Genomic DNA, 13,334 nt, shown 5'->3' on the forward strand with positions numbered 1-13,334 from the left:
TGTTTATTTCCTCTAGCAATTTTTGGTGTTCAAAATTGTTATTTTCCATGAAGGTTGAGTACATTTTCCATGAAAAATTTTCAGGTTGTGGTGGAACAATTCACTCAGATAATGGTACAATCAGAACACCACACTGGCCTCAGAATTTTTCTCCAAACAGCAGATGTTCCTGGACAGTCATTACTCATGAGAGCAAACACTGGGAGATCAGCTTTGACAATAACTTCCGAATCCCCAGCAGCAGTGCCGAGTGCCAGAGCAGCTTTGTTAAGGTTAGTTACTTGCGTGCCTGATTGGAGCTAAACTGGTTATGTGAACATAAACATTTAGATTACACATGACTCAAAGTCATTTCTCAAAGTGAAAAAAAACAGGCAAATTTGATCCCAAAGCTGTCTTGCAGCTGTAACATAAGATTTGAATCCCATCACACATGCTATCCATCATTTTTCATTTGCTAATTCCTAGGTAAAAATTAGGGGATCTTTTTCAATGATGTCATAAGATTTAATAGTCTTCTGTGAAACAAAGATGAGATATTCCCCCATTTACCTTCCTCCCTCCCTCCTTACTTTATACTTCTCCCTCAAAAATGCTTTCTCCTCTTCTTTTTCCTTTTGTTAACATTGTTTCCTAATATAATGTATGGTACAAGTGTTTTGTCATGTAAGGCACCATCATAGGGAAAATGTAACATATTCTACAAAGATCATAAAAGGTTGTAGTAGTAGCTAATGCATCTTTTACACTAGACATGAGCCACAGGCTTAAACCACCAGGAGAAGCTCATACCAGTTATGGCAATGAGGCTGCCAGCGAGGAAGGCAGCAAGGCTGTCTTTCTCTAATCTTGAAAGGGCTGCTCATATGGCATTGACTTTTCCCTTTTCATTCATATGAGTAGGACACTATATTATAAATACATTTCAGCTGTGCTGTTTTTCATCTTTTCTGTTATATCACCTGAAACTGTGCCTTTTAGTGGAAAGACCAGTGGCCCAAGTTCCTATTATATATAGATCTTTCTTAAACTTACAGCCTGCATGTACTTTTATGAGTTAATTACCTTTTGGCTTCAAGTGATTCAAAAATAAAATGAAATAAACGATTCCCACTTTAGTTGGGTTGTTTGAAACATTAGAAATAACATGATATAATTGCATAAAAATTGCATTCAGTGCTATTGGATTATAATATCATCTAATGAATTGAAGTGGCTTTTACTGTCATTGTTATTATTTCATATCATAGCTCAAATTGTTTTATATCTCATTGATTCATATTTAAATGAAAGTCAAATACTTAAATATGTGTATAAGAACATATACTTAATATATACTTTTCTAAATCAACTTTACATAAAATAAGAAAGTTCTCTTCTCATGAAATGAATCAATATCAAGTATGAAGACTTAAACAAAGTCTTTAAGTTCACCAATATAAAAAGCTAATCTGAAAAATGACTTGGGCTCATTCCTCCTCTGAATTGACTGGAGCGTCCTCTGACAATATCAGGCAAGTCCCTTGAAAGTGGCAAGTGGGATCAGTTGGAAATTGTGCCAAAGTTACATGCCGGAGGAAGTACTCTGAATATGAGACTCTTATTTCTGCCAAAAGATTCTCTGTGGGGAAAATAACTAGTAAAGGGATCCAGGGTTGGTAAACTGCATGGAGTAGAAAGCTCCTATGTCTCTGTGAACCCAAGGCTCTTTTCCTTGTCCTCCAGACACAGATGTAGAAAAGGTTCTAAAAGCCTTTGTCTCCATAGCAAAAGATGTTCCTTCCACCCCTGAAGACCTTGTTGAATTGGTAGGAGAATCCTTCCATATTGTTCCCTTTCAATTGAGAAATTCCAGGACTCTCTGCCCCTAAGGAAGCACTACAAAAGCCTGACCAGGCATGGTGTATCCTATTATCCTAACACTCAAGAGATAGAAGCAGGAGGATCAGGAGCTCAAGGTAAGTTTTGACTATCAGGGAGTTCAAGAATACCCCGAGCTACATAATACCCTGATCAGAAGAAGAAGAAAAATTGCTGGGCATGGTGGCACACACCTTTAATCCCAGCACTCAGGAGGCAGAGGTAGGAGGATCGCCGTGAGTTTGAAGCCACCCTGAGACTACATAGTGAATTCCAGGTCAGCCTGAGCTAGAGCAAGACCCTGCCGCAAAACAAAAAACCAAAAACAAAAAAAACATGCTGAACAAAATTATATCACAAACATTCTGAAAATTAAAAATCTATTTGAACATAGCCTATGAGTTTAGACAAGGTCACATAGAACACAAATAGGGTGACAGTCATAAAATAAAGGATTTAAATAGGACTTGGAGCCTACTAATACAGTAAGTGAAATGTTTAGAACATGATGAAGAAGAGCCTCTGTTTTTACTACAGTGACAGTGAAGTAGCTGTGATAAGAATGCCTTGTCACTGCATTGATAAAAATGCCTCGTCAGGCACTGCATTCACAGCAGAGTAAACACTCCAGGTGCCATTGGAACACACCATAATAAGTCATGCTGAGATGTTGAAAAAAACCTCAAGAAGTTGAAGACTTGAAATACAGAGTATTTTTGCTTGACAAAATTAAACTCAACTAAAAAGCAATAGCAGAAATAGTACCTTACACCAGGTGTCGTGGCAGCACTTGGGAGGCACAGGTAGGAGGATCGCTGTGAGTCTGAGGCCAGCCTGAGCCTACAGAGTGAGTTCTAGATTAACCTGGACTAGAGTGAGACCCTACCTCAAAAACAAAACCAAACCAAAAAGAACTAGTACCTTATCAAGAGTTGAGCTGAGCTGCAAAGAACTGATCTGCCGTGGGTCAGCATGAGTGGTCAACGAGGAGGACCTGCCACGGTGAAAGTGACAGCCAGGCTTTCAGGGTAAGCAGTAGAGTGCTGCTCCATCCTTCTCTGGGGTTGCACCTGCACTTGATAAGGGTCATGTGCAACTGCATAGATGTAGGATTGATTTAGTCATTACTCAGTGAGTCTCAACTTAAGTGAGAAGTACTCAGTCCTGAGTCAGAGTGGAGGAAAATGTTTGTAAGCACACTTTTTCCCTTCACAAAAGAAGTCGTAACAAAGGTACCTGGCCTGGGACTCCCACTGTCCCTGGATAGTGATTGAAAAGGAGGCCGGCAAAGGAAGTGCCTAGGCCAGGAATACTGATAAACCTATAAACATGTAGCTGGCCATGTTGCCTAAATTCTTCACTGAAACTCTTCTACAGAATTTAATAAATTGGTTGTACACAAAGTTATGTACATGTAGGGCCCACAAATAAAACTTGTAACTGCCAAGCTAGGGAGTAGCTTAGCAGTTAAGGCTCATGCTTGTGAAGCCTAAGGACCCAGGTTCAATTCTCCAGGTCCCATGTAAGCCAGATGCACATGGTGGCACATGTGTCTAGAATTCATTTGCAGTGGCTAGAGGCCCTGGTGTGCCCATCCTCTCTCTCTCTCTCATAAATAAATAAATAAAAATAAATCTTAAAAAAATCTTGTAATTGCCAACAGTCATATCTAAAAATTCAGATACAGATTTTGATAAGGACTAGCTCCTTGAAACATGGAAATCACTTTTAGATAGACCTTGAGTCAAAGAGAAAAATCTCAAAGGAAATTTAAAAACATATAGAATAGATTAAAAATGAAAATAAGATATATCAAAATATATAGGCTATAGCAAACACTATGATAAAAAGGAAATTTTCAGCACTAAAGACTTACATCTGAAACAAAGATTTAAAATCAAAAATTCTAAAATCACATAAATTTTTCAATAAATGACCAAAACAAATAGAATAAATCCAAAAACCATGGAAAGAAGAAAATAATAAAGGTGTTCACAGAAGTGAGGAACAAGAATGTGATAGAAAAAAATTCAGGGAAAATATTAGTAAAATTGATAAAATGAAAACATAAATCCCTAATCTCACCTAGGGGTGAATAAGGTATAGCACCAAAATCTGGTAGCCATTGAAGAGATACAAGACACCGTGAACAATAACATTTCATAAATTAAATGACTTATGATAAATGGACTAATTCTTTTTAAACTACTGTCATAATAAATTCTAATATTATAAATTATTTTAAACAAATAAAAATGCATTATCTAAATATTCTGGAAATAAAAAAGCCACAATAAAGGTGTCATCCCTTTAAGTCTCTCTGGGACAATTTATTTCTTGCCTATTCTAGCTCCTGGTGACTCCAGGCATTCCTTGACTAGTGCTACATCATTCCAGATTCTTCTTCTGTGCTTATATTGCCTCCTTGTCTTCTCTGTGTCTCATCTGTGTCTCTTAAAAGAAGCCTTGTTGGTGCCGAAGAGATGGCTTAGCGGTTAAGCACTTGCCTGTGAAGCCTAAGTGCCCCGGTTGGAGGCTCGTCTCTCCAGGACCCACATTAGCCAGATGCACAAGGGGGCGCATGCGTCTGAAGTTCGTTTGCAGTGGCTGGAGGCCCTGGCGTGCCCATTCTCTCTCCCTCTCTCTATCTGCCTCTTTCTGTCCCTCTCTGTCTCTCTTAAATAAATAAACAAAAAAAATTTTTTTTGAAAAGGAGCCTTGTTGCAGGATAATTCAGACTGATCGCCTCACCTTAAGCTCTTAGAGTTATCACGTTTGCAAATATCTTTTTTCCAAATAGATAATACTTATTGGATCTGGGATTAGAATATGGACATATTTTTCAGAGACAACTATTCAGTCCATTATTACAAGCTGCCAAAGTCCAACCATATTAGCCAGATTAGCCATATAGCCATTAAAGAAACTGAATTGTAAATAATAGTTAAATTATCTCTCTCCCAACATTTTTATTGCTCTTAGGCATCTAACAGAATATCTACACTTTTCTTCTCAGTAGCTCCAGTGCCAGGCACCTACTGTATCTAATAATGGGAAATGTACTTTTCTGCAGTAAGATGACTGACAGCTGGACACTCAGTATTGGCAAATCAGCTAAAATGATAAGGCTTTAAAGAACTGAAAAATATTAAGTCAGTGCTGTTAAAAAGTGCTTTTTCATATCACTTCCTATAGTCCAACTGAAATGTTCTTTTATTGCTTTGCTTGAAGAATATTCTTGAAAAAATGTACTTGGAATTTATACCTTTCTATAATTTAATGGGAAGGACATGTGAATGTGGTAAGACTGATCTAGATCCAATCACCTTGGACCAGGTGAAAATTTTCTGGTACATTGTACAATGTGGGATATTTACTGACTTCCTGGATCATCCCCTCTAGTTACTTCATTCCAGACCCAATGTGATTTTCAGATATGCCTTCAGACATTGCCAAAGGTCTTTTGCAGAAGGCAAGCCCATCTTAGCTAGAAGTTAAAAGGAAACTAGAGGGCTGGGGAGGTGGCTTAGCGATTAAGACATTTGCCTGTGAAGCCTAAGGACCCAGGTTTGATTCCCCAGTACCCAGGTTCAATTCCCTAGTGCCCATGTAAGCCAGATGCATCCACTGTTTGCAGTGGCTAGAGGCCATGGTGTACCCATTCTCTCTCCCTCAAATAAATTTTTAAAATATATTTTTAGAAAGAGGAAATTGGCTAGTGATTGAATTTTTAAAAAGATTACAAAAGCAAATATAATAACCTTAAAGCAGTCAGAATAAGATACAATAATTTAAAACTATTCTCAAAAGAAAATATTACAGATTTCTTTTAAAATTTTGTTTATTTTTATTTGTTTAAGAGTGACAGAGAGAGAGAGAGAGAGAGAGAGAGAGAGAGAGAGAGAGAGAATGGGCACGCCAGGGCTTCCAGCCACTGCAAATGAACTCCAGACGCATGCACCTCCTTGTGCATCTGCTAACGTGGGTCTTGGGGAATCGAGCCTCGAACCGGGGTCCTTAGGCTTCACAGGCAAGCACTTAACCGCTAAGCCATCTCTCCAGACCCCAGAATATTACAGATTTCTATGTGGCTTATTTTATTATGTTTTGTACATAAGTTTGAATAACAGTTTTTTCAAGCTGAAGTCTGAAAGTTAAACTATTACATGTTAAGGTATTGAGAGGAGAAAACTGCTAGCATTAAGTCATGTTTCTGATCCTGTTAGGTATGGGCCGGAACCGAAGAAACCAACAATACCCTATTAGCCACAGGCTGTGGGGATGTAGCTCCCAGCCCCATCATCACACCAAGAAACATTTTCACTGCTGTCTTCCAGTCTCAGGAGGCGCCAGCACAGGGCTTCTCTGCCTCCTTTGTCAGCAGTAAGTACTACTATAAACCAAACCCAGCTTGACTGAAAGAGGTGGTGCCTCAAGCAGACTTAGGAAGGGGAAGGTTCCACCAAGGAGGAACATGGGTGAGTACCTAATTTTGAGGAGCCCATCTTCCTCTAGAATTCACTAAGACCCAGTTATAGATGTGCATGCCTCTATTTCATACTCAGAAGAATAAGGCAGGAGAATAAAGTGTTTGAGGACAGCCTGGAGGAAAGAAACTTCTTTGAACCAAGGTCAATGGCAAATTGATATAAAAGGCATGCTGGTGGACAGCATCTGCAAGTCAGTTTAGATTGTAGAGTGTGCAGACACTCAGTAGAAGCACAGGGGGCCATTAATGAAATATCCAGTATACCTGACACAAGGTCTTCCTCAAAATCATCCAGGGGGCTTGAAGAGCATGCAGGTCCCTGGATAAACCTTAGACCTATCCAAATCCAGAATCCCACAGGCCCAGGTGTGCATGTTTGACCTCTCACTCAGGGGACTCCCACATCAGTAAAGTTTAGGGTCACTCTCTTTGGGACTGTGCCTTCCCTACTTGGTACTTGGCCCCACTTCTCTGACTGCTGAACAGAAATTAGGCTAGTGGGAACTATAGCAATTTTCAAGTTTGAAATGAAATGACCAGTGCATGTTGGCTGAATTAAATCAAATGACTACTTAGTGAAAACATGAAAAATATTTCAAGAATGAAATAACATAGTAAACCAGGATTTCAGACATGAATAAAAAAAGCGACAGTAATGGAAAGGAAGTCATGTAGGACAACTACAGACCTCACTTGAGTCTCGTGATGGTTTGTCAAATATGTCATACATGTGTGTGACTCATTATAGCTATAATAATAAATTCTCATACTCAGCAGACAAATGGATGATAGACATTTATTAGTGGTACATGAAAACACCCAATATTTTAAATAAAAAATGATATTTAACTTAATCTCTATTTTTTTCCCTTTCAATACTGAGGGTAGAACCCAAAGCCTTGTATATTATGATAGGCAAGGACTCTGTTTCCTTCCCCCTAAAAAAATAATACAGAGACTAAGTTGCCCAAGTTATCCTTGAACGCCTACATAGTCCAGTCATGCCTTGAACTTATAGTCAAACCTGCTGCTTCTGATTCCCGGATAATTTATTGCTCCACTATACCTGGCTTATTTATCTTCAGTTATGACACTAGGGATTCATGTAGGAATTCGATAGGTATTATAACTATTAAATTCAACTAGCTTTTAAAGGGAAATTGAATTGTTCTTAGAACCTGATAATAATAGTAATAAAATTGGCATAGTTTGTAATAAGACATTTATAAAATACTTTATAAACACTTTTGTTGTCTAACATGATACTTCATAAACACAAATATGGGCTGAAGATGTAGGCCAGTTTGTAGAGCACTTGCTCAGCATGCATGAAGGCCTAGGTTTGATCTCCAGCACCCCACAAAACCCATCATGGTGCCCTCATCTATGATCCCGGCACTGGGGAGGGAGAGGCAAGATGATTAGATGTTCAAGGCCATCCTTGGCTATATTTTACTTCAGGCGGGTAATCAAGAGCTTTAAGAGAAGTCTGTCTTGTTTGGGGGAACTTGTAGGTCTCTCCAATCAACAGCTCAATGTGGGTAGCACCTATTTCTGGTACTGCGAGTTATAGGTCAGAGTCAAATTTTTTTAAGTTTAGGGTTCATCTCACTCTCTTCAGGGCCCTTCTTTTCAGATGTCCCCCCTATACTCCTGTTGAGGGTTAAATCTTTTAGTCTAACTTCAAGGAAAAAGGTTTTTATGGTACTAGCTCATTTGGGGCTTAGTTTTGTTTTATTTTCTCGAAACTTCCCCTTCTCCCAAAACCTTTCATCCCTATTGTCTGGGCCTCAAGTTGCCTACCAGGTATGTCAGCAATGCAAGCTGATCTAGGTTAGGAACCGCAGATGAGTTAGAACAAGCGGTGTTGGTCTTTCTGTGATTGTGTGTGTTCGCTGAGTATAGTCTGTTCTAAGTCCATCCATTTTCCTACAAATTTTGTTGTATCATCTTTTTATTACTGCGGAGTAGAATTTCATTGTGTGTATGTACCACAACTTGGTTATCCATTCATCCAATAATGGGCACCTGGGTCTATTCCATCTCTTAGCTATTATGAATTTAGCAGCTGCAAACATGGTACACCAAATATCTGTGTAATGAAGTGTGAAGTATTTAAGGTAGATGTACAGAAAGAGAATGACTAGGTCTATTAGTAGTTCTATGTTAATCTCTTTTAGGATTCTCCACATTGATTCCCATCAACAGTGAATGAAGGTTCCTCTTTCCCCACATCCTCACCAACATTTGTTATTATTTGATATTTTAATGATTGGCATCTTTACTGGAATAAAGTGGAATCTCATAGTTATTTTAAATTGCATTAACCTTATGGTTAGGAATGCTGAACATTTTCTTAAGTATGTATTGTTAGGCATTTGTACTTCTTCCTCTGAGTATTCCTTATTCAGTTCTCTATCCCATTTTTTGAGTGGGTTCTCTGATTATTGTTTAGATTTTTTTAGTTCTTTGTAGATTCTAGAAAATATATTTATTTCTTTGTAGATTCTATTCAGTGGTATAACTGGTGAAAATTTTATCCCATTCTGTGGGTAATCTATTGGCTCTGCATATAGTATGTTTGTCTGAGCAAAATCTTTTTACCTTCATGAAATCCCATTGGTTGAGTGATTGTTTAATTTCCTGGGCTACTGGAGTATTGTTCAGGAAGTCCTTCCCCTATCCTATATTGTGGAGAGTTCCTCCTATTTTTTCTTCCAGTATTTGAAGAGTTTCAAGTCTTACATGGAGGTCTTCTTTTAAATTTTTTATTTATTTATTTGAGAGTGACAGACAGAAAGAGAAAGAGGCAGAGAGAGAGAGAAAGAGAAAGAGAGAGAGAGAGAGAGAGAGAGAATGGGCATGCCAGGGCATCCAGCCACTACAAACGAACTCCAGACACATATGCCCCCTTGTGCATCTGGCTAACGTGGGTCCTGGGGAATCGAGCCTCAAACAGGGGTCCTTAGGCTTCACAGGTAAGTTCTCAACCACTAAGCCATTTCTCCAGCCCTTACATGGAGGTCTTTAATCCATTTGGAGTTGATTTGAGTGTATGGTGAGATGACTAGGTCTAGTTAAATTTTTCTACATATGGTTATCCAATTTATCCAGCACCATTTGATGAAGATGTTGTCTTTTCTCCACTCTACCTTATTGGCACCTTTGTCAAAGATCAAGTAGCTGTAGTTACTTGACCTAAGGGCTGGGGTCTTCAGTTCTCTTCCATTGGTCTATATGTCTGTTTTTATGCCAGTACCATGCTGTTGTTTTTTTTTTTTAAATCTATGGCTTTGTAGTATAGCTTTAAATTGAGCATAGTGATACCTCCAGAGAGTTCTTTTGCTGAGAATATGTTAGGATATCCAAGGTCTGCTGCCATTCCATATGAATTTTTAGATCATTTTTTCTATCTCTATGAAGAATATGCTGGGATTTTATTGTTATAACATTTAATTATTATATTGCTTTTGGTAGAATTGCTATTTTTATAATCTCAATTCTACCTATCCAACAGCATGGGAGGTCTTTCCATCTTCTCATGTCTTCCTCAACTTCTTTCTTAACTACTTTATCTTTTTATTATATAGGTCCTTCACAATCATGGTTACTGTTATTCCAAGGCATTTAATTTCTGTGGCTATTGAAAATGGGGTAGCCTTTGCTGATTTCTGCTTCTATAGATTTGTCCTTTGCATACAGAAAGGCTACTGATTTTTGTGTGTTAGTTTTCTATCCTGCCACATTGCTGATGGAATTAATCACCTTTGACTCCTTCCTTTCCAATCTGAACTTCTTTTACTTCCTTCTCCTGTCTTATTGCTTGGACTAGGACTTCAAGTACTATGTTGAAGAGCAGTGGGGAGAGTGGGCACCCTTTTCTTGTTCCAATCTCAATCGGAATTCCTTGACTCTCTCCTCATTATTATTTGGGCTTTAGATGCCTTATATATAGCTTTTACTGTGCTGTGATATAATCCCTCCATGCCTATACTCTCCAGCGTTTTAATCATGAAATGGTGTTGTATTTTGTAAAAGGCCTTCTCTGCATCTATTGAAATGATCACGTGGTTGTTATGATTAAGTTTATTTATGTGGTGACCAATTTCCATATGTTGAACCAACTCTGCATCCCTGGGATGAATACTGCTTGATCAAGGTGGATAATGCTTTTGATGTGTTCATGAAATCAGTTTACTAGGATTTTGTTCAAGATCTTTGTGCCTAAGTTCATCAGGGTTATAGGCCTCTAGTTTCCTTTTCTTGTTACGTCTCTGCCTGTTTTTGGTATTAGGGTGATGCTAGCTTAAAAAAAGGAGTTGGGGAGCATTCCCTGTTCTCTGATTGTATGAAACAACTTGAGAAAAATTGATTTCAATTCTTCAATGAAGGTTTGATAAAATTTGGTCAAGAAGCCATGTGGTTCTTGACTTTTCTTTTGGGGAAGGATTTTTATTACCTTTGCAACCTCAGTGGATGTGATAGGTTTGTTTAGGAGATTAATCTCTTATGAGTTTAGTTTTGGTAGGTGGTATGTGTCTATGAATTCATCCATTTCTTCCAGGTTATCCAGTTCTGTGGAGTAGAGGTTTAGGAAGTATGCCCTTATGATTCTTCCAATTCAATTGATGTCTGTTGTGACCTCTCCCTTTTTGTTCCTGATTCTGTTAATTTGAAACTTCCCTTTTATTCAATTTGATTAAATTGATGAAGAGTTTATTAATTTTCATTATTTTTTCAAAAATTTTATCAATTTTTAAAATTGTTTTTTTTAGTTTCTAATATATTAATTTATATTCTGATCTTGATTATTTCTTTCTGTCTGGAGCTCTTAGGGTTGGATTCTTCTTGTTTTTCCAGCACCTTTAGGTGGATAGTTAGGTTATTAATTTGAGATCTCTCTATCATTGTTATGAAGGCATATAGCACCATATATTTTCACTTTAGGACTGCCTTCTTTGTGTTCCGTAAGTTTTGGAAAGTTGTATTTTCATTATCATCCAATTCTAGAAATTTTACAATTTCTTTTTTGGTTTGCTTCACAACCTAGTCATTGTTTAAAGATGTGTTGTTCATTCTCCAGGAGCTTGTGGAATTCCTGATTTGTCTTGTTGTTAATTTCTAGCTTTAAGGCATTATAATCTGATATGATGCAGAAGTTGCTTCAATTTTCCTGAATTTATATATGCATGCTATATGGCCTAATATGTGATCTATTTTGGAGAATGTTCCATGGCCTGCTAGTTTTCTTGATGATTCTAGGAATTCATTCTTACACTTGGTCATGTATTCATTAAGCTTAATTAGCTGGTAATTGAGATCCTCTATTTTTTGACTCACCTTCAATTTATTTATCTCTGTTTTGCTAAGTTTGTCCATGAAGTTAAGCCTTGTGACAAAAGTTGTATGTTTTAGCAGAGGATTCTACTCAATTTCGTTTGTGTGGTTGTTGGTTTTTTGATGGGTGGCTTCCAGTTCAGCAATCTGCTTAATCAGGGTGACACAGCTTGTTATGTTTTCATTTTGGGATTCAGTTTTTGTCATTGTCTCTATGTTTTCATTGGAGGTTTCCATTGTGGGACAAGGCATCCTTGTGCAGATCTCTCAGCTTTCTGACTCTTGTTGGTTTCTTTGCATTGTGGTCTACCCATCCCAGGGTAAAAGTCTTATTTTCTTAAAGAGGAATCAAGTATTTGTCCTTATAGGTTCTTCAGTGAGTGTTCTGTTTTAAATGTGAACAGGATTGGAGAAGGATGGGTTATAACTCAGATGTGTAGATTGTGGAGGTTGCAAGTGCATAAAGGGCACCTGGGAAACTGGGAAGTGGGGAACTGGGGGCTCAAACCTACTCACTTCACTTGCATGTGCGATTAAGCACAGGGGGACTGAGGGTTGGGGAACCAGGAGCCAGGAAACCAGGGAGCCATGAGCAAAAGGCCACCTCCCACAGTGGTCTGTGCACCCTCTGGCTCAGAGGAACAGGGAGTTGGGGACCCAGGGACCAGTCAAACAGGAAGCCAGAGTAAAAGGCCTGCTTCTGCAGCAAGCACACAAGGTCCAGGCTGCCCCAAGCCAGGAGTAGGGGCACCAGGGCCAGGGAGCTGGGAGATTTCCATGTACTCTTTAAAGTACTATGTAGGTGGAGATCATTTTTCATCAGTGTCAGGTCTTCATTGTTGCAAGTTTATCTTCTAAAAAATTTTAATATATGGGACTTGCAGCAAATTGTGGTAAAATATCTATTACTTGGCACCTAAAATTCCTCAAAGTTTTCTGAAATACATAAAATGTCCCTATTTTGCATGCATATTAAAAAAATTTTTTTTGATGTTGAGTTTCACTCTAGCAATTCACTATGTTTCTCAGTGTGGTCTTGAACTCACAGTGATCCTTCTACCTCTGCTTTCAAGTGCTGGGACTAAAGGCATGTGCTACCATGCCTGGCCATATTAACTTTTAAACTAAAGTTATTACTCCTCCATTTGGAGTATCTGAAGAAATTTTCTCAAAAAAGTTTATGAAATGGCATCTTTCATTTTTATGAAATGGGCATTAACATATATCTTTGTGTTCCCAATGTAGAATGTGGACGGAATTTCACTGGTTCAGTAGGTGAAATCATCTCTCCAAACTACCCGAGGCACTACGACAACAACATGAACTGCACCTATATCATCCAGGCTGATTCACAGGCTATAGTCCTCTTGACTTTTGTGTCTTTCCATTTGGAAGGTATGTATATTCTTTTAAAAAATTAATTAATTCTAACTGACAAACTTTCATATTTAATATGTTTAACACAGGGTTGTAATACATGGATATATTATAGTATGCCTATGCTAAGCTAGGTAAAATATCCATTAATATACATTTTTGGTCATGAGAACATTTGATATATTTTAACAACTTTTAAGCAGGTAGTACTTTATTATTTATTGTAGTCACTGTGTTGTATAATAAATGGATTTTATTCCTCCTACAGAAT

At 38.0% G+C, this 13,334-nt stretch overlaps 1 protein-coding gene across 1 annotated transcript in view; it reads left to right on the forward strand.

The window, feature by feature from the left end:
• Nucleotides 1-13,334, forward strand: part of Cubn (cubilin) — a 255,894-nt gene that overhangs the window by 188,881 nt on the left and 53,679 nt on the right. The window contains exons 54-56 of the mRNA XM_045135128.1: nt 85-272; nt 6,087-6,243; nt 12,932-13,081. Of these exons, the coding sequence (XP_044991063.1) occupies nt 85-272; nt 6,087-6,243; nt 12,932-13,081 (495 nt within the window). The remainder of the gene's footprint in view (nt 1-84; nt 273-6,086; nt 6,244-12,931; nt 13,082-13,334) is intronic.

This window comes from Jaculus jaculus, chromosome 15 (assembly GCF_020740685.1).
Source record: "Jaculus jaculus isolate mJacJac1 chromosome 15, mJacJac1.mat.Y.cur, whole genome shotgun sequence".
Taxonomy (NCBI): domain Eukaryota; kingdom Metazoa; phylum Chordata; class Mammalia; order Rodentia; family Dipodidae; genus Jaculus; species Jaculus jaculus.